The sequence below is a fragment of the Acanthochromis polyacanthus genome, chromosome 17, assembly GCF_021347895.1.
Source record: "Acanthochromis polyacanthus isolate Apoly-LR-REF ecotype Palm Island chromosome 17, KAUST_Apoly_ChrSc, whole genome shotgun sequence".
Lineage (NCBI taxonomy): Eukaryota > Metazoa > Chordata > Actinopteri > Pomacentridae > Acanthochromis > Acanthochromis polyacanthus.
The window spans coordinates 34,931,889-34,954,678 of NC_067129.1; the positions used below are offsets into that span (position 1 = coordinate 34,931,889).

A 22,790-nucleotide genomic window follows, 5' to 3' on the forward strand; every position below is an offset into this window, starting at 1 on the left:
TAGAATATTACGCTAAGTCACTGCCCTGTCTGCAAACTACTTGCTTCATTCATACCAATCTGTTCTGCAGTATATGATGTTTAATGCCCACATTAGCTGGGTTTCCATTACCCTTAGATATGCCCAAAATGTAAATAGCGCAATAAAAAACTGGTAATGGACACACCTGAATTTCGAAAAAGGACTAAAATATCGCAAAAAAGTTTTTACGCTCTCATGAGGTGGTTTTTCAGACGTTTCCATATTGAAAAATATCGCAAAGGCGCAATGGAAACACTTTTTCCGCAATTATACATCACCGGACGTGACGTACCTGGTCACATGACCAGTTCTTTCGGAGTAAACATGGCGCGGTACGTGTGGACAGAAGAGGAGACCGAGACTTTTCTTGCCATTATTCTTGAGAAAAACATCACTGCCATACTAGACAGCAAACAGCAGAGGAATGCAGAGTGTTATAAGGAGACAGAAACAGGTTTTGAATGTCCGTCTTCCTGCAGTGAAATCTCGCGGGATGATATTTTACGAGAGTTACGATGCTTCTGCCCAGAACAACCTTCAATGGAAACACGTTCAAAGCGCAAATATACTTTGTCGAAATTTTAGAAATATCGCTTTTATTTTGCGAAAAACTATAATGGAAACCCAGCTATTGATGATTTTAATATCTTCTCTAGGAGCTTCAAGGCCTGGTGTTAAAGTTGCGCGAGGACATGGTGGCATTACTGACATCCACCGATCACATGGAGGAAAAACTGAAAGCTGAGATCCTGTTTCTGAAAGAGCAGATCCAGGCGGAGCAGTGTTTAAAGGAGAACCTGGAGGACACTCTGCAGCTGGAGATAGAGGGTTGCAAGGAGGAAATAGGTGAGACTTGACTAAAACTGTCCGGAAACATCATCGACTAATCGTTGATCTGCTGTAGGGTGAATAACTAACTCATCATTTTTAGTAAAACATCCCTCTGCGTTTGCATCCAGCATACGTTTTTTTTTTTGTTTTTTTTTTCAAATTTTCTGGACGTTCTTTTAAACTCTCCTCTGTTTCTGCTTTTGTGTTTCCTCCATTGATCACTGTCATTCAGACATCTTGGAAGGTATGACAAAGTTCACTTTAACTGCCTGTTTGTGTGTGTTAATAGCATCAGACTAATGAGTGCAGTTAATATACGCCGTAGCGCTTTCCTTTACGTTTTTTAACTGTCTTCAACAGCTGTTAGTTAGCTCACCTTGCTGTGTGTTGTCGCACTTCAAACACTGGTCATAATGTGTTTCACTATAAGTTTAAAGGCGGTATCAGGGATCTTTGTGTGTCCTGCTGATACGCAACACTGATGCACAGCTGAGGATGGGATTTAATAGCGTTTTATTGAATCTAAATTAAGTTTTGAGTCTGCTTATTGAATCTGAATCCTTTTGAATCCCTTATCAAATCTTTCTATGCAATAAATAGTTTATTTGATTGGATACCCTCATTCATTTCTCTCAGAGAAATAAATCACCCAAACTAAGCTAGGTTAAGTTCATAAACGCTTCATGTAAGCCTTCCATTCAGACTAAAAGGCTGATTTTCTGTTTTGAAAATTGAGCTTTTCCAAATGGTTAAATTGGGGTAAACAATCTGGCTTCTTATCGTATGTACAGAAAAACCCTAAGATTATTGCTGACAGAACAGATAGAAGCAGTTGGACCAGTTTTCTTAAATTCTTAAATTTTCTTAAATGTTATACAGACTTTATACTCCGTGAAAACCATTAAAAGCAGTTTGACTTTTGGTTGTTCTGCACTGAAGCCAGATTTGTCTTGATCAGTCTTTGCTGCTCTCTGTTGTGTCTTTTTGTTATGTGGATAGACATATATGCAGAAACAAGCTGAGAATCCTAATGTACACATGTTGTTTTGTACAAAACCTGTTTTAAAATTTTGTCTCCTCAATGTAGACGCAACACCATGTTGTGATACTGACAATACTACTTAATAATTCAGTGAATATTACAGAAACCGTATTATGCTTTTTTGGTTTTTCCCTTTCCTTTAGTGTGTTATCGCAGTTTGTGCATGCAAAAATTCAAAAAAGGAAACGCCGCTTCTTACCTGCCTAAAATGCCACATTTGAAATCCAAATTTTTCTACTGTTCCTTATCTACACATGTGGACAAAATTGTTGGTACCCCTCAGTTAAAGAAGGAAAAACCCACAATTCTCACTGAAATCACTTGAAACTCACAAAAGTAACAATAAATAAAAAATTATTGAAAATTAAATAATCAAAATCAGCCATCACTTTTGAATTGTTGATTAACATAATTATTTAAAAAAACAAACTAATGAAATAGGGCTGGACAAAAATGATGGTACCCATAACTTAATATTTTGTTGCACAACCTTTTGAGGCAATCACTGCAATTAAACGATTTCTGTATTTGTCAATGAGCGTTCTGCAGCTGTCAACAGGTATTTTGGCCCACTCCTCATGAGCAAACAGCTCCAGTTGTCTCAGGTTTGATGGGTGTCTTCTCCAAATGGCATGTTTCAGCTCCTTCCACGTATGTTCAATGGGATTCAGATCTGGGCTCATAGAAGGCCACTTTAGAATAGTCCAACGCTTTTCTCTCAGCCATTCTTGGGTGTTTTTGGCTGTGTGTTTTGGATCGTTGTCCTGTTGGAAGACCCATGACCTGCGACTGAGACCAAGCTTTCTGACACGAGGCAGCACATTTCTCTCCAGAATGCCTTGATAGTCTTCAGATTTCATCGTACCTTGCACACTTTCAAGACACCCTGTGGCAGATGCAGCAAAGCAGCCCCAAAACATTACTGAGCCTCCTCCATGTTTCACCGTAGGGACAGTGTTCTTTTCTTCGTATGCTTGGTTTTTGAGTCTATGAACATGGAGTTGATGTGCCTTACCAAAAAGCTCCAGTTTGGTCTCATCTGTCCAAAGGACATTCTCCCAGAAGCTTTGTGGCTTGTCAACATACATTTTTGCAAATTCCAGTCTCGCTTTTTTATGAGTTTTTTTCAGCAGTGGTGTCCTCCTCGGTCGTCTCCCATGAAGTCCACTTTGGCTCAAACAACGACGAATGGTGCGATCTGACACTGATGTACCTTGGCCTTGGAGTTCACCTTATATTTCTTTGGAGGTTGCTCTGGGCTCTTTGGATACAATTCGAACGATCCGTCTCTTCAATTTGTCATCAATTTTCCTCTTGCGGCCACGTCCAGGGAGGTTGGCTACTGTCCCGTGGGTCTTGAACTTCTGAATAATATGAGCCACTGTTGTCACAGGAACTTCAAGCTGTTTAGAGATGGTCTTATAGCCTTTACCTTTAAGATGTTTGTCTATCATTTTTTTTCGGATGTCCTGGGACAATTCTCTCCTTCGCTTTCTGTTGTCCATGTTCAGTGTGGTACACACCTTTTCACCAAACAGCAGGGTGACTACTTGTCTCCCTTTAAATAGGCAGACTGACTGATTATGAGTTTGGAAACACCTGTGATGTCAATTAAATGACACACCTGAGTTAATCATGTCACTCTGGTCAAATAGTTTTCAATCTTTTATAGAGGTACCATCATTTTTGTCCAGGCCTGTTTCATTAGTTTGTTTTTTTAAATAATTACGTTAATCAACAATTCAAAAGTAATGGCTGTTTTTGATTATTTAATTTTCAATAAATTTTTATTTATTGTTACTTTTGTGAGTTTCAAGTGATTTCAGTGAGAATTGTGGGTTTTTCCTTCTTTAACTGAGGGGTACCAACAATTTTGTCCACGTGTGTACATCATAACACATTTATGCTTGACTAACAGCTAGTTTGGCCGTCAAGCAAAGAATGAACAACTGCCTTGCTGTGCCACATTATTTCATTACTCAAACTACTTATGTGTCAGCTACAGCCCTGGTCTGGAGTTTATAACCAATGGTGCCTCTTTCGTCATGCCAGTCAGAACAGTCTGGGTTTTTCAGAAGGCGTTCTTTAAAGAAAAAGGAGCTAAAGCAGCATTTCAGACAGGAGAGATGTTGCAGCCATATACAATGTGAGAAAAAAAGGTGTTTTGTTAACATTAATGCCTGTAAAGACATTCAAGTAGACCCCAAAAATAAAATTAGGAATCTATAAATATACATAATGTGGACTGTTTAAAAAAAGTCACTCTCAGTAAACTGAAGACGAACTGGTTTTTGCAGGTCACACAATCTGACGGTCACAGAAGACTGATGGAGCACTTCCACTTCTTAAGTTCTCAAAATGTCACAAGTATGTAGTTAAACACACAAATGATGAATAATTATTCAGATAAGGTGTAACCATGACAGTCATTGCTCATCTCAAAGGTTTCTTGTTTCCCGTGTTGCTCCGTTAGCTCTAGTTTGTATGCATTACTAGCTTTTTTGATTGAAAGGTTCGAAAAGGGATTCAGTAGCCACAGATCTGAATTAAACCTGATGTTTTACCATCCATCTATCAGAACCCGTCCATGTGGTCTCCTTAATTAAACAGTATGTGTGTGATCTGATGCCTTTTGCATTGAAACCTTAATTTTACAGATGTTCTGGTGTTTACTGATGGAAAGACACTCTGTTGTTGTTGCATAAACTGTCAAAAAACAAGTCCAGAGAACCGTCGACAGTATTTTTTAATTGTTATGTTTTGCCCTAGGCCCAGTCAAATTGATTTTAAAGTAAAATAAAGATGCTGTTTAAGGAGGGACCGAAGAATACTTGTTCTTGCAACAGCTATAATGTAGGAAGATTATCCAAATTGTGACCAGTACATTTTCTTTTGCATAAATGATCATTTATTTTTAAAAAATTAACAAAATATCATCTTCAGGCTGTAAAATTTGCATTGCATTTGTCTTTCTGTGAGATTTTGACCAGTTTTTAAAGATTACACCATAAAAACCATGTCTGGATTACTATGAAGTTTGTTTTTAAATTAAGTTGAATATTCCCACCTGATTGATTAGGTTAGTTATTTGTTCTCCTGCCTTTTTAAAGTGACCAAAGAGTCGGTGTGGTCATTAAAATCTGGAGTGTTTCATGTTTGTTGTTGTCTTTTAGTTCAGCTGTGACTCAAAAGCTCTGTCAGTCTATTAGCTTTTAGGGCTTGTTGTGTAGATCACACCCAAACACACTCAGCAAAGTCTCTCAGCACTCTCAGCTTTGTTGCATTATTCATAACTTTCAAGGGACTCCGTAATAATTCCAGAGAGAAAATCCTCTTTAAGCTTTGAGATTCAGATGAGCGGTATGATTCTCTAACGATGTCTACTTCCCACAGCGTCTTTCTCCAGCCTGAAGATGGAGCTGGAGCGAATAAAAGCAGAGAAGGAACAGGTAAATAATCAGTAAACTCATCTCAGTGTGTGAGAGAAAGGTGCAATTACTGTGCCTGTAAATATGTTTAAAATGATAATGTATGTATGTAGCTAGTGGGTGAGATTTCTGTTATTTACCTGTCACTTGGTCAGTGAAGGTCACGCTCTTTACCCTGATTATTAAAGCTGTACTAATCAATATTTGGATCAAATTACTGCAGTATAAAAGGGGTCATTTGTAGAGGTGAAGCCGCAGAAAATAACTCACTGGTTGGATATTATGGATCATCACTCAGTCGTTGGTGCTCTGCATCAAACATAAAAAGTCTATAAATCTAATTTTCACATACATAAAAATGGGACACCTATTATTTTGGTATTGTGAGCAGAAATGGTATGCTTGTTATATCTATTCCTTTAATATAGAACTTAAATTTCACATTTGACAGAATGTGGTGTGTTATATAGTTGATATGATGCGATTCTGGACAACAAAGTGAAGTTAGCGACTAGTTTGCAACTATTGCAGAGAAATTAACAGACAGATATTTCTTTCAGGAGACAAGAGAAAAGTAAGTATTTGACTTCAGAGCAGTCTCCAAATAAATGCTAATGTTGCTGCTGGATGGACGAAATAGTGATACCATTAAAGTTATTTGTATAACACTGAGCAGAAATCAGTGTTAAAAAGTGCTTTACACAAAATGCATAGAATTTGTTTTAGAAAATCATGGCTAAATGAAACAAAGGTAGACCTAAAAATGAAAAAATCTATTTTCACCATAGCAGCTTTACAACCTCACATATCAAATGTTCTGTGTTCAGTGGCCAAAAATCTATTTCTCCAGCTTTGATGTTCATTTTTCAGACTCAGTGTTGAGTTTCAAACTGCCTTTATCCTTCAGGTCTCTGTAACAACTCTGCCAACACTGGCTTCTTTTATTTGTAAAACTGAGTGTATTAGTTGTGTTATTATTTGTTAATGTATGTGCATTACCTGGTTTCTGTAGTTGGAGAGCAGTTTAGCGGAGAAGACTGACACACTGGAGAGCGTCCAGGGCCTGAAGATCAGCCTGGAGCAGCAGCTCAAAGAGCTCACCACTGCAAAGGTCTGTGTTTGGCCCAGAAATTTATCTGTGGATCCACCAAACTCTGTCCAGAAACGCTGCTGTGTTTAACAGAATCTCTCATTCGATATCGAGCTCTATTTTTAACCTTCAGAACCACGAGCAGTGCCTTGCACCTGTCAAAAGTTTTACTCACTGTTGGCTCATTTTTCACTGCAATATGAAGTTCTTCACCTCTATAAAAACAGAACAACCATGACTAGAAGTAGACAGAACCCAGAAATGTTCTTGGTTTGATATCGTACAGTTAGAATACCACAAACATTTTTTTTAAAGACAAAAACAACGGTTGAATTTCTTTAATTACCTTAATTTCCGGACTGTTGAGCACATCTAAATAAAAGCCACACCTATTAAATTTAAAAAGTAAATAAAAAATTTGTACATGCTGTATATGGGCCGCCACCAGTCTATAAGCCACAAGTGTCCATGTTGTAACATGAGATATTTACACAGAAAGCTTTTTTTTTTAACTTTTAATTAAATAAATGCTTTTTTCCAAACAGTGCCTGTAACACGGCAGTAAAATCCATTGAGTTATTTCACGCTGCCGACTCAACGTCTCACCATCGATTATTTGATGCCAAGCTTACGTACAGCAGCTCTATTTCCTTTCTTGACAGGAAGATTGATTGCCTTTAAGTTAAAAGCTGTATCATCTGCATTTCTTCGTGTGTTGTCCATACTGAGGGTATGTGCATGAAGCGCAAAATGACTGATCTGAAAAATTCAGTGTGAGTGTGTTTGATTTAATTCTAACAGTTTCATTGGTCCACTGTGACCTGTCCAGTAATTTCACTGGTCTGATGTGATGAGGCTAAATGTATTAGTGGCATGAAGCTCGCCCGTAAAAATCTATACATTAGCCGTATCGTTGTATAAGCCGCAGAGTTCAAAGTGTGTGAAAAAAGTAGCAGCTTACAGTTCGGAAATTATGGTATTCATTGTACAAAATTTTTTAAATCTACAACATTTCTCCAAGTGCCAACAGATGTTAACACTCCTGAAAAAATGGTGACTCTACATACTATAGATATTTTACTATTTGCATTTTAATTTTGTTTCCGTATTTGTCTCATCTCTGTTCTGTGCCAACACTGCCTGCAGTTCAGCTGAAAAGGTCCAGAATTTTTGTCCCGTTACTGTTTGTCACAGAAGAGTCACCAATAACCTCTCAGTTGCAATGAGGAGTGTAGAATTTTGTGGGGATTTTTTTACAGACTCTGGTTTGGTACATTTTTTTTAAAATAAGACATGTAGAGTAAAGCGATTTTGATAAAATATCCTGATTTTAAGCTTAGATTTGATTCATTTGTCCTGACTGAAGTGGAACTCACACATAGGTTTTTCTTGTTTTTGCTTTTGCAGGTCCTGACTCTGATAAATGCTGTAATTTTGGTGCTTCATTATTATTACTTTTATTTTTTTAAAGAGAAAAGGTTTTTAAACTTGAGATATTTTATTTTTTATCAGAATTAGCTCATACAGCATCTAATCCACCAAACAGCTCATATTTCAATAAAGTCTCAGTCCATCATGACAGCAGTTTAATGAATGCTTTAGTCTTGTAAGAATTGCTGTGTTTATCTGCTTCTTAAAAATAAAACTGGATGTATGTTAGAAGATGTTGAGTGTTGAGGCTATCGACAGAGAGAGAAATATTTTACAGCACGTTCGAATCACTTGTAAACTGCTGCGATTTCTCACTCAGTCACACCGTTTTAAATTATTCAGCCAAGTGCCTCAGTAAAGTGCGTGTTCAGCTTCTTTTGTGCTGGATTTTAATGGCTCCATTTACTGTTTCTGAATAAATGTGTGTTTCTGCTGTAGAGTGCACTAGAAAGTCAAGTCCTGGATGAGAGAGACAAAGCTCAGCGGCTGCAGACGGAGCTGGACGTCAGTGAGCAGGTTCAGAAGGACTTTGTCAAACTTTCTCAGACCCTTCAGGTGAGCAGGAAATGCTGTTTTATATCTTAGATAAGTTGTCTGCACATGATAAACAGAGTTATGGTTGAATGAAAGGACTGGAGTTGTTATCATTTCTGTTTTTGTCTCAATAAGTAAAAAATTGTTTTTTTAAATACAGTAGGTCATTATATTTGATGTGATGCTATTAACAACTATTTTGATAATCTGTGGAGCCCGCAAAAGGTCAGAGGGGAATATTTTTGGTGTTCTGTTGCTCAGTACTTTCCTTTCTTGAATATATGTACATAGAGTCCAGTTTAGAGAAACACAGACGAAAATACTACAGAAACGAGAGATGATGAGACACTTGGATGCATGTGTGAGATGTGGCTATTAAATAGTGAAACTGGACTTTTCTAAACACTCATATGTGACCAGTCTGCTAGCATTAACAACCCACGAAAGTTTTAATCAGCTTGAATTAAATGAGATTGATATAGATAAAATTAAACTGCGCCATCAACTTTTAATTGGCCTTTATCAACACGCCACAGGAGTTCAATATTCTGTGCTATGAAGCGAGATTAGTGGGTTTACACATACAGTTGTGCTCATAAGTTCACATACCCTGGCAGAATTTGTATAATATGTACCATTCTTTGAAGAAAACATGAATGATCGGAGCAAATTGAATAAATAACTTTAACCCAAAATGAAAGAAAAGTTTTTCCATGATCAAACATTTTCTAAAAAAAAAATTGCAATCTTTTACAAATTTTGCCAGGGTATGTAAACTTACGAGCCCAACTTTATGTTGAGCGAAGGTGTCTCTCATTAACCTCTGTGGTGACTGATGCCTGTTCGGGAGCAGTTTCAGATTTAAATCGGCTGTAAGAAGTTTCTCCCTTTTACCAAATCACTCCCTGACGATTATCTATGAGTGATACAGATTGTCAGCTGAAGGAATAAGTTTTATCTGCAAACCTGTTGAGCTGTACATTGCTAAAACCACTGAACGAACCCATGTAGTTACAGTATCGCACACCGTATGCATCGTGTTGCTGTGGAAACCAAACATGTATTCAGCTAATGATGCAGAAATCGCATAAATATGTTTTAATCTTTGGTCTTGATTTGCTGTCAAGTTCATTTATGCTGCAACTGATGGAACACAGGTTAGAAAAAGGGTATTTATTTAGTCAATAGCATTAATTTCACTTGGACTTGGCCAACAGCTGAAGTGTCAGCATTTCAATACAATGTCATGTTTAAATACATGAAATTTAACTTTAATGTGCACCTGTCACATCAGAAATAATCAGCTAATAATTAACACGTGATAAACAGTTTTCTGCCTGCATTACTGTCTTTCATCACTTGAAGTATCATGTTCCTCGTGGCTCTCCATTAAAACAACCTGCTGACTGAAAGAGGCGCTTCATCATCACTGCATTATGTCTGAACCAGAAAGTCTGAGTTAAGAAATACAGTTGACAACCTCATTCGTGATACTAGTTAACTCCGACTGTTAGTTTTGTTGAGCCAACTTACACAAATAAATATGTGTCAAACTTGCTTGGTAGTACAGTATAGTAGTGTCAATACATCACTTCATCTAATGTGTTAAAGCCAGAATTCTGACTAACAAAGCACAGCGGGATAAATTTCAGTGACAGCTGTCGTCTGCTGTCGTGCTCACAGTTGCAGTCAGTCTCAGCTGTGGCCGGTCAGAGAGCCTGTGAACTATCTGCTCTGGTTGTCTTTCTAAACACAATGGTGCAGACTTGTGCCTGACAGCCACTGCTGAGGGAGCAGTGACTCCATTTGTACGCACAGCAACACAATACATGACACTGTGTTGTAATACAGCTCCGTCTTTCTCTGCGGGTCAGAGGTAGGAGTGAACAAGCACCGCGACCTTTTTGGGGCTCTGCAGAAATCAATCTTTTTACTGGATGTGCAGCGTTGAACCTCAGGCTGCTGTTACTCTGCTGCTGGATCACCAAATGGAGCTTTAATGGAAAAGGGCAGCAGCTTTAAACTCGTTACGCTCCAGAGCCACCGTATTAAATGAATCCTTTTGAGATCAGTTGCATCAGCAATTGGGTCATTTCATCTCAAATCATGAAAATTTTAGAGTAGTTTCTGCTCAACCATCTCTCATTTTATAGCATAAAGTATAGATATTTGTAAAGAGATTTGTGACTTTTTAGATTGATGCATTAAATCGACCCACTTTCTGCACCTTGAAATTTGAGGCTATGTTTGGATGACAAGATAATAAAAACCTGACATTTTCAGTGCTATTTCTCAGCATGTCATTGATTCAGTATCCGCAGTATTGGACATGTAGATCAAATAGTCTCTAATTACGGGTGAGTTGAAATAAGACTTTTTTTTTTTTTACAGCTGTCATGAAAAATCCATCTTTGAGCACACATAAAAAATAATAATGCAGAAGTCAACTGATGATATTTTCTGCACCATATGTGGCTGCATGTCTCAATAATAATTATAATAATAATAATAGTAACATGAAATATTTGGTCACAAAATGAAAATAAGGTTATTTAAGTAGAACTTTTATAACCGATTGAACAGGTTGGGAAGAAACTTGTCAATCACTGATGAAAGTTGAACAAAAAAGAGCTTTTCTTTTTTTTAACGTTTTTGTGAAGTATTTAATGCTATGAATTAATCTAGATATTTGTTTTGTATTATTGTGAAAATATCACTAGTTGACTTCTGCATTATCAGATTGTTAATATGCTCAAAGATGGGACTTTTAATGACGCTTAATTTTTTTCTTATTAATTTTTATTTCTTTAATGATTCGTCTTCTATATTTATTTATGTATATTATTACTTGGGTCTTTTCTTTCTGTTGTGTTTTGCTCTTAGGTCCTTTTGTCTTTGTCCTTTTGTATAAATGTAGATGGACATACTGGTGTATATTTTTTTATTAATCATGATTATAATTATTGTTTATAAATATTATTTTGAAAAAGCAGGAAGAATAGATTTACAGTCATTTGTGTAAGGAGAAGAGGCAGGATTAGATCAATTTCGACTTCTTTCCACTCCTTTGTGAGCAAGTTGTTTATTGTGTTTTGTTGTTGTTTTCTTTTTGTGTGTGGAAATGTTCAAAACAAACTTTCAAAATCAAATGGAAAATCAAAAAAATATCTAAACTCATCCATAATTAGAGATTATTTGATCTACTTATTCAGTATTGCAGGTTCTGGATCAATGACACGAGAAATAACAATGAAAATAGTTAATAGTTTCTCAGATCTTAATGTTTTTAAACGGCCTCAAATTGTGCAAAACATGTTGGAAGTGGGTTGACGGGCAATTTTTAAGTACTCAGAAGGTATTTGACATAACAAGCTACAATTTGACAGCATTTTAAATATCCATGCTTTATGATTAAAAAAAATTCAAGCAACTTAGAGAATGCTAATGATCCTAATGATTTGTTGAATAAAGTTTCTGCAGAGAAAACCCAGCTAAATGATGTTTAAGCTAATTTTTCAGAAAGCATTAGCACTGCGAGTCTAATTAGATGTTTTTTTTCTGCGTTTGTCTTTTATTTCTGTATATTCTGTATGTTTAACCCTTAAAAAGCCGGGACCGAGTATACTCTGTCCCGCTTACTCGTACACACAGCCGAAATCGAACATTCTCGGCTCCACACGTGTGACTTGTTTATGATTGCTAATTAACATAAAATATGCACACACCCGTATGTTTAAGTCGACCAATGGTAAGATATAAACATTGGCCCCAAATTTGCTTATTTCAAACGATAAAGCCTATAACGAAGCCGCAATTACGAAGCTCTTATCGGGGCTGCGTGCCGGCCGAAATTCAATATGGCGAACGTCTACGACAATGCGACCTCGCAAGACTTGATCGATGTTTTTATGGATTAGGTGGTTTTAGTATATGTTTTAGTATATGTACTTCTCCAGAAACATGGCCTTGTAAGGGTTAATATGGTGCTGGTTCCTTGAATTTTCCAGGCAATCAATGAAGTGCTTACCTAAATTAATGAATCAATGTTTTCCTGCATCCTTAGGTACAACTGGAGCGAATACGACAGGCAGACTCCTTGGATCGAATCAAAATAATCCTCAATGACACCAACTTGACTGACATCAACCAGCTTCCGGAGACATGATACCGTCATGCGAAAACTGCCTTCTGTTTCATTCCCCTCTTTCTCTATCACTGGCCCAGTAACATTATTGATCTGACCCTTCCTCCTCCCCATAACCACCTCGGAAGAGTTTGGAGGGATCTGGACAGATGTGGTGCGAGAAGCTCACGGCCTTTGTGTATATTAAAAGTCTCGGAACACACCATGGAGAGAATAATGAAGAAGAACACTACTAAAAACAAATGTAAATAACTAAATGTGTGACTGTGGACGGAGGGAGTGGACGTCCTTCTCCCTGTGGGTCTGTCTGTGTCTTGTTTCTACTGTAGATATGACTGTCTGTGTTAGCTCAACCAAAAAAAAAAGGTTTGTCGTCTTCTAAAGCACTTTTCATCTGCAACTTGTCTTTCCAAGTTAAATAGAAAACAATTGGCTGCACAGATTTTCTCCTTCTGTTCTCAAAGCGGTTGATAATCGCTTCCTTATTCCTACTTGCTTGTTCTTTCCCTGTGTGTTTTGTTTTTTCCCAGCTTTTCTGGCTGTTTTTCACCCTGTTCTGGTGATGTAACCCCTCTGACAAAGACACAATGAAGGATGGAAAACACTTGCACTTAGTTTAACCGGGATTATATAAAAAAGAAAAAAAAGCAGGAATATAACAGAATGCAAGCAATACCCTCCGTTTCTTTAACATCCTCTGCTGCAGTTTTGCTTTGTTGTTGCTCTTTGTAGTGTCCGACAGAAACCTTTTTGTTTTAAAGCTGCAGAAATACAGTGACGAAACATTCGTCGTGCTTGAGGTTGTGGGTTTTTTTTCCAACTCTTGATTGGTGAGAGACACTAGTTACTCCAATAAGTGTTGAGGTCAAGAACAAGGTGTCAAAATTAAAGCAGGGCATGAAAATGAATGGATTTTATTACATATTTTGCTCCGGTTGCTGACTTTTGAGATCTTTAATCACAGCTTTTAAAGGATGGACTAGCACAACCCTAACTTGGTCTTATCGGACCACAAACTTCACTAAAACAGCTCTGAAATGGTTCATTCATCACTACGAGAAAGTTTGCTGTTTGTGAGGCTACTAAATAATTTCAGTTAAACAACCTTAAAGTGTTGGGGTCGGCACTGTCTTTACCAAAGTCTGTGTTTGATGTACGATCGTGAAAAGACAGGAATGACTCAAAGATCTAAACTGCGTCACTTAAAAACTGTTGTCTGCTACATGACCAAACCTGCAGTCTGTTGTGGTTGAATAGCATCTGAAACATCCTCTCTTGACAACTTTCCAATACCAGATTAGGGGTTTTCTTTTTCAAACTGACAATCTTGACACCTGCCTCACTGTGACAAAGGTGAGAAAGTGTGCTCGGTTTCAGTTTCTATAACATTTCATGCCAACAATTGTTTTCGAAGAGAGACTGTTTGAAAATATGAATCTGTATCTTCATATTTAAAAGTTTTTGCATCTCTACAACTTTATACTCAATGCTTAGAAATGAATTTAAAATACTGCAGTCAGCTCCCAAATGAACCAGGTGGTTTGACGTGTCATGATCACAACTTAAGGCAAAAGTGTTTCCACCTTTTCTCTACAAGAAGTCTTGGTTTTTGGGAGTGTACAGCTCACACTTTCTGACAGTCTCTCCTGGAAGACACATAAAGTGTTGCATAAAACTGACAATCTGTTTTCGAAGGAAACCGATTGCTTTTGTAGTTCCGTACAACTAACCAGTCACTGCGTAAAATGGCCGATCTTTATTTTAGTGTGAGTGCAACACTACAGTTGTGTTTCCATGTAATTCTCCATGTTGTGAACATTTATCTCACGTCTGATCAGCTGTTTCTTCTTCTTCTGTTGTCTTTAGATATCATGAAAGCTGACAAGAAAGACTAATTGCAATTTGCCCGATTTAGCACATTTCTGTTTGTTTCTTCTTGTTTGAGATTATTTTGGAGTTTTGCTCTTTTTGCAGCCATTTACCGTACACAGCCACCTTTCGCCAACACTACGCAGCTAACAGACAAGTGTAATTTGCACTCCTAGGTTGTGCACCATAAAGATTTTGCTTTTTTTTCCTTAAGAATTATATGGAAATACGTCTTATTAATGTTTTTCAGCCAAGGCTGTCAGAAAATCTGTTTCATTTTCCCCAATTTAGTCTAGTGTCAGGTCTCCCTTCCCCTCTGGCTATCACTTTCACTTTTCTCTTTAACTTCAAACTTAACATCATGAAACAACCATAAAGGCTTCTGATCCCAGACACAAGCATAAAAAATACTGACAACTGTCAGAGACAATTAGGATGGTACAAAGGCCTCAGTGTACTTCAAACAGACTGGGCTGTTCAGCACATCGTTGAAGACGAAATGACTGTCTGTTGCTCACCTTTTCAAGAACTCTTTTGTCTTGTCTTTGTCTCTATAGAGCCCTAATTTGACAGCTTTTCCTCTCCTAGCCAGTTTCTGCATAATTTTTTTGTGATTATTGGGGCTTCTGGTTAAGAAAAATAGTCATTGATGATTGAGCCATGTCAAAGATGGATGTAGTCTCCGGTTCTGAAAACTGAAACCAATGTGTAAATATCTTAAACCTGCATTTTTTGTAACAGCCAGCAGAGGGCGACTCCTCAGGCAGAAAATAATAATTGGATTGTATAGAAGTCTATGAGACAATGGCTCAGCTTCTCACTTGATTTAATACGTCAGTAAACCATTTCCTATTAAGTTCATAACCTAGATGGCTTGTTACAAGTCTTTATGAATAAAACAGGGTGTTTATTTTGCAAATTATTTCCTCATTTATAGTAAAATAGGTGATAAAGCAGGGTATTGCGACTGACAAGTCTTGACCACATGGGTATATGCACACTGTCCTTGAGTTTTTAATCAGATTCACTCATCTCTTGCTATGTCTGGTTTTGAAAAATCAAAAACTTGACATCCAACATCCAAACTTGAGGCTTCAGAATAGTCGTCTGCACACCAGTGAGTACACTGTGGCTGCATGCATTTTTTAAACCGGTCGGTAAATCTAACAAGCGCTTTATTTGAAGCATACTGAGACCTTTACTCATATTTAAAGTGAATAGTCCTTTTAATAATCCAAATTCAATCCAGGATGTTTAATTGGGAAGCAGCTATGCTGTAACTCTAAGTGCACCAATGTTACAGTGTATAAATTAGACAGGGCTGCCCTTTTACACTGGAATAAATATAGTCATACAGGGAATATTTGGCCTAAATATTTAGACAAACTGCATTTCGAATAAGAATGAAAATGTATTCAAAAAATGCCAAGCAACAGTCAAAACAAGACTGGAGAGAAACTTTATACTTTACTTTCTAATGTGCAGATGAAAAAAATACACAAATTCGAGAAAATAAGTTAAGATTTTCTCGAATTCGTGTGTTCTGTGCTTGTTTGAAACAGTCATACACGAGACTGGAGTTTGCTGTAAAGTATAAAATAATCCCTCAGATGGAGGGAGGGATTGAAAGAACACACATATATGTGAATACAACAGCATTGTTTGGTTTAAGGACCTGTTAATCACTGTTTTTATTTGTTTTTTCGACTTACATGTGTTCCATTTCCTTCTGTTGCATATGTTGATACTGTAGATATCTGGAGCTGATATTTATGGCAGATTGATGCGGTGTGTAATGAGATAATGTAGGTGCGTGAGCCAGCTGGCCTTTGAGTTGCACCGACAGAAAACTGAACCAGTGAACTTACAGCAACAGTTTTACAGTGTGACATTCGGACGTTATTTTCTCCGACGGCCTTACTGCATCGGCTTGGTTTTTTCTTATTTTATTTGTGTCCCTCTAATGTCTTCTCTGTTGCAGTAATGAATTTTACTCATGGCCCATATGGCATTAATGTGAGGTGACCCACAGACAAGTTGATTTTTATTGAAGTAATTTCTGATCTAACGTCACTAGATCATTTAAAAATGTATGTTGAATCCCAAAAAAGTGATTGGAGTAGATGTTTAAATGAGACGGACATGTGACAGACGTACAGTTTGTTGTCAAAGCTCGCACTGTGTACTGATGTACCTGCTGCTTAGTTTTTATTATCAATACAAATTCATGACAAATAAAGTGCACTCAAAGCCCAAGACGTGTTCGTGCAATCTAAATATGAGATTTAATTATTTGTTTTTAAAACAGTATTGATGATAAATTCTTGTTTTCGGTAACTGAGATGGGTCAAAATAATGAAGAGAATCTTTGCAAATGTGGACTGGACATTTTACAGATTTTTTTTTTTTGCACTTTCCTCAAAATTAGCCATTAAAAACTGACTCGAGTGCACAATTTGAGCTTTCATAGGCAGCTTTTCTCATTTCATTTTATACCGTCCTCCCTCAAAACAACATCAGTGTCCCACATAAGATCTGTTCAATGGTTAGACTGATATTTAAGTCTGCTGCATCCAGTTTAAAGGACACACTCAAGAGCCAGTTTTCTTGAGTTTCTACCTTAAAAAAAATTGTATAAATGTGGGGAAAATGGTATTTCATAATACTTTGAATGCTGAAGAATTTGGAGGCATTTATGCCATAAAAATGGTCAAACTTCAGCGCTCTGTTGCCTCCAATCTTTAGAAACTCCTGTTGGTTGAATACTGGAGTGTGAACCTGCAAATCAACAAAAAAAAAGGTGAACGGGATTGTAAATTTACTCATATAAGAAAGAGAGGCATGAGCAGCACGCTGAATGATGAATACAATGACATTTAAACAATATTTACTATAAAGTTCTGCCCACTGAATTTGTGTGTTGAGTTTTGGTTGTCCTACAGTGAAGAACAGCTTTTTTCTGTTATTTCTTCATCGTGTATCACCACATACCTACACATTTTGTTAGGAGGATTAAAATATATCAGAAATTCACACACTGGTTACACACCCTCTTTCAGGCTGAAAGCTTGAGAACTGCTGGTTCAAATGCCTACCTAGACTTACAGTGCCTTGTGAAAGTATTTGGCCCCCTTGAACTTTTCAACCTTTCGCCACATTTCAGGCTTCAAACATAAAGATATAAAATTTTAATTTTTTGTCAAGAATCAACAACAAGTGGGACACAATTGTGAAGTGGAATGAAATTTATTGGATATTTTATACTTTTTTTAACAAATGAAAACCTGAAAAGTGGGGCGTGCAATATTATTCGGCCCCTTTACTTTCAGTGCAGCAAACTCACTCCAGAAGTTCAGTGAGGATCTCTGAATGATCCAATGTTGTCCTAAATGACTGATGATGATAAATAGAATCCACCTGTGTGTAATCAAGTCTCCGTATAAATGCACCTGCTCTGTGATAGTCTCAGGGTTCTGTTTAAAGTGCAGAGAGCATCATGAAGACCAAGGAACACACCAGGCAGGTCCGAGATACTGTTGTGGAGAAGTTTAAAGCCGGATTTGGATACAAAAAGATTTCCCAAGCCTTAAACATCTCAAGGAGCACTGTGCAAGCAATCATATTGAAATGGAAGGAGTATCAGACCACTGCAAATCTACCAAGACCCGGCCGTCCCTCTAAACTTTCACCTGGAACAAGGAGAAGACTGATCAGAGATGCAGCCAAGAGGCCCATGATCACTCTGGATGAACTGCAGAGATCTACAGCTGAGGTGGGAGAGTCTGTCCATAGGACAACAATCAGTCGTACACTGCACAAATCTGGCCTTTATGGAAGAGTGGCAAGAAGAAAGCCATTTCTCAAAGATATCCATAAAAAGTCTCGTTTGAAGTTTGCCACAAGCCACCTGGGAGAAACACCAAACATGTGGAAGAAGGTGCTCTGGTCAGATGAAACCAAAATGGAACTTTTTGGCCACAATGCAAAACGATATGTTTGGCGTAAAAGCAACACAGCTCATCACCCTGAACACACCATCCCCACTGTCAAACATGGTGGTGGCAGCCTCATGGTTTGGGCCTGCTTTTCTTCAGCAGGGACAGGGAAGATGGTTCAAATTGATGGGAAGATGAATGGAGCCAAATACAGGAGCATTCTGGAAGAAAACCTGTTGGAGTCTGCAAAAGACCTGAGACTGGGATGGAGATTTATCTTCCAACAGGACAATGATCCAAAACATAAAGCCAAATCTACAATGGAATGGTTCACAAATAAACGTATCCAGGTGTTAGAATGGCCAAGTCAAAGTCCAGACCTGAATCCAATTGAGAATCTGTGGGCAGAGCTGAAGACTGCTGTTCACAAACGCTCTCCATCCAACCTCACTGAGCTCAAGCTGTTTTGCAAGGAAGAATGGGCAAGAATTTCATTCTCTCGATGTGCAAAACTGATAGAGACATACCCCAAGCAACTTGCAGCTGTAATTGCAGCAAAAGGTGGCGCTACAAAGTATTAATGCAAGGGGGCCGAATAAAATTGCACGTCCCACTTTTCAGGTTTTCATTTGTTAAAAAAAGTATAAAATATCCAATAAATTTCATTCCACTTCACAATTGTGTCCCACTTGTTGTTGATTCTTGACAAAAAATTACAATTTTATATCTTTATGTTTGAAGCCTGAAATGTGGCGAAAGGTTGAAAAGTTCAAGGGGGCCGAATGCTTTCACAAGGCACTGTATAGCTATAAAACAATAAATCAACTTCTCTGCTGACAGCTATTAGTCATTTCACATCATTTATCGCTCTGTGTGACACACATGTTGAATCCCTGTTGGTATCTATTTATTTATTTATTTTTAATGAAGCTCATCTTTTTTAATGGTTCCAGCTGACCTCCGGTGAAAACCTCAAACCACTGGCATATGGCAACAGTTCCTACATAATGGTGGCTTGGGCAGTAGCAGCAGTGTCATCAGGTTCTGAGGTCAGGCTGTGATGTCATGAAGGCAATGACGTGAGACCGAGGTTATAAATGGGGGTCAGACTGAGCTGGTTTCCACATTTAGGAGCTGCAGACAGATCCTGAGGGGAAACCAAGCTAGCAAATTCACTGAAGCCGTCGAAGAGTTGATTGGGACACAATATATCATTTATTCACAAATAGCCTCTAACATGAGCAGCCCCCCTTTGCTTTGGGTAGTTTTGTGGATCTATGATTTCAAAATACTTACAGTATGCCAGTATATATTATAAATGTGCTTATGTACTTTATCAGTAAATATGGATGCATTACTACCACAGACATCTGAACATTGAATGAATCCTGTTTCTAAATTCTCTGTTGATATATTAGAGTAAAGGGTTTTGACTGTGGGGATTTTGACCATTTCTTTGAATCAGACCACAAATCAGAAAATACTGTCAACAGCCAGAAACACCCATTTTCAACATGAAGTGTGAGTGTCTTCTTTGCACCTAATGACAATCGTACACTGGATCTACTGAAAGAGATCAAAAGTTGCTGCTGTTGCTTCTTGTACATCTACAAAAAATGTTCAGTTTAAAAAATAAAATGAGCTTTGATGGTGATTTTACTAACAGCAAGTGAAATAGTGATGAATCAACCAAATGCATTAATCATATACCAAGGACATACATCATTCTGGGAGCTTAAAAAAAAAACGTCCCACTGGAAACATCAGTAGAGCTTTGCAAAATGTTTGTACAATGCTTTTAGAACTAAAAAAAATTAGCTGGGAATTCGTTACAGGTGTTGACAATACTCATCAAGCAGGTAATGTTTTTACCACATTCACTAACATTGCCTACAAATTCAATCGGGGGGTGCATAGTTGTAATGTTATTTCTATCTACTGAGCCTGTGCCATTTGGAGGAAAGTGAAATACAGTATATCTAAGTATAAGTAGTTTTCACTGTTAAAACATACAAATGTTCCCTTACTCCAGGTATTTGTTTCAAAAGCTTTATGTTATGAGACACTTACATTTGGAAATTTGTGTTTCTTGTGCCTTAACTTGTCGTTTCGTAAAGATGTTATTTATTTTTGCTATTTTTTATTTTATTCTTTGGAAATACCAGAATTTGCACATTATTTTTCATAATGTGCATAATGATTCATAATGGGGGCATGGCTCAGTGTGTAGGATGGCTGTCTTGCAACCGAAGGGTTACTGGTTTGATCCTCGGCCTGTCGTGCTCATGTCGAGGTGTCCCTGAGCAAGACACTGAACTCCTAATTGCTCCTGATGGGTTGTGGTTAGCACCTTGCATGGTAGCTTCCGGCATCAGTGTGTGAATGGGTGAATGTGAGGTATCATGTAAAGCGCTTTGGGTACCTTGCAAGTATAGTAAAGCACTATAAAAATACAGACCATACCTTTTTACCATTTTTTTGTCTGTCTGATCACATCATTTCTAAAAAGTCCATCCATCCATCCATTTTCTTCCGCTTATCTGGGGCCGGGTCGCGGAGGCAGCAGGCGAAGCAGGTCGTTCCAGACGTCCCTCCCCCCAGTGACGCTTTCCAGCTCTTCCTGGGGGATCCCGAGGCGTTCCAAGGCCAGACGAGATATATAATCCCTCCAGCGAGTTCTGGGTCTACCCCGGGGTCTCCTCCCAAGCGGACGTGCTCGGAAAACCTCCAAAGGAAGTCTCCCTGGAGGCATCCGAATTAGATGGCCAAACCACCTCAACTGGCTCCTTTCGATGCAAAGGAGCAGCGGCTCAACTCCGAGCTCCCTCCGGATGTCTGAGCTCCTCATCCTATCTCTAAGGCTGAGTCCAGCCACCCTACGGAGGAAGCTCATTTCGGCTGCTTGTATCCGCGATCTTGTTCTTTCGGTCACTATCCAAAGCTCATGACCATAGGTGAGGGTTGGGACGTAGATGGACTGGTAAATCGAGAGCTTCGCCGTACGGCTCAGCTCCCTCTTCACCACGACGGACCAGTACAACGCCCACATTACTGTTGACGCCGTACCAATCCACCTGTCCATCACTCACTCCATTTTCCCATCACTCGTGAATAAGATGCCGAGATACTTAAACTCCTTCGCTTGGAGAAGCAACTCCCCCCCAACCCGGAGGGAGCAATCCACCAGTTTCCGGCAGAGAACCATGGCCTCGGACTTGGAGGTGCTGATCCGCATCCCTGCCGCTTCACACTCTGCTGCAAACCGCTCCAGTGCGTGCTGAAGGGCACGGTCTGAGGACGTCAATAAAACCACATCATCCGCAAAAAGCAGAGATGCGATCCCAAAGCTCCCAAACCGAAAACCCTCCCCACCACGACTGCGCCTTGAAATCCTGTCCATGAAAACCACAAACAGGATTGGAGACAAGGGGCAGCCCTGGCGGAGTCCAACACCCACCGGAAACGTGTCTGACTTAGTGCCGAGGATGCGGACACAGCTCTCACTTTGGTCGTACAGGGACCGAACGGCTTGTAACAACGAGCCCAGGACCCCATACTCCCGCAGTGCCCCCCACAAAGCCCCTCGAGGGACATGGTCATAGGCCTTCTCCAGATCCACAAAACACATGTAGACTGGCAGGTCATACTCCCATGACCCCCTCAGCAGCTCCGCAAGGGTAAAGAGCTGGTCCGCTGTTCCACGACCGGGACGGGATTGGCATTGCTCCTCCTGAATACGAGGTTCGATTTATTTCTAAAAAATAAATCGGACATTACAATAAACAGTTACTCAGTACTTAAGTAGTCTTTTCACCAAATACTTTTTTACTCCTACTTGAGTAATTTTTTGGATGATTACTTTTTACTTCTACTTGAGTGATATTATTTTGAAGTAACGTTACTCTTACTTGAGTACAATTTTTGGCTACTCTGCCCACCTCTGGTTAATTTATACAATTAATTTACCAACCATTAGGTATCTAGTTCGACCATTTATTCACTTTATAGCTGTTATCTATTTTCATCATTTCCAGACTCCTTTTTGCTGTCCAGCTTACATTCCTACTTCCTACTCCTAATATTGCATTTAATTCATTGTTAACTTTTCAGCATCGGGTTGTTCAATTCTGCTGAACTCTTTAATTAAATTGTAACCTCTGTTTCCTTAGATGGATTGAGCTAATCTTTACATGTATAAACTGGGATGATATGTTTGGAAATCACTGAACTATAGCAATAACTACTACAAAACTAATTCTGAAATAAACTGGGACATGATGTAAGACCTGCATCCAGAAAATGTAATGAAAATGAAAATTATGAAGTCAAAATAAGTCCATAAGAGTCCCCTAGATGTGGAGTGAACTAAACTGGGGATGTTTGTAATTTACCTCAGTGGACAAATGTACTTTTTTTTAACCATGAATTGTAGTTATTTTTTTGTAATTGTAAGATTTATTTATTG

The 22,790-nt window shown here is 38.5% G+C and overlaps 1 protein-coding gene across 1 annotated transcript in view; it reads left to right on the forward strand.

Annotated features, from left to right (window-relative positions):
• The window catches only part of rabep1 (rabaptin, RAB GTPase binding effector protein 1), a 54,605-nt gene extending 37,959 nt beyond the window's left edge, over window positions 1-16,646 (forward strand). The window contains exons 14-18 of the mRNA XM_051937660.1: window positions 678-867; window positions 5,288-5,343; window positions 6,335-6,433; window positions 8,282-8,398; window positions 12,441-16,646. Of these exons, the coding sequence (XP_051793620.1) occupies window positions 678-867; window positions 5,288-5,343; window positions 6,335-6,433; window positions 8,282-8,398; window positions 12,441-12,542 (564 nt within the window). The 3' untranslated portion in view covers window positions 12,543-16,646. The remainder of the gene's footprint in view (window positions 1-677; window positions 868-5,287; window positions 5,344-6,334; window positions 6,434-8,281; window positions 8,399-12,440) is intronic.
• Window positions 16,647-22,790: the final 6,144 nt, after the last annotated feature.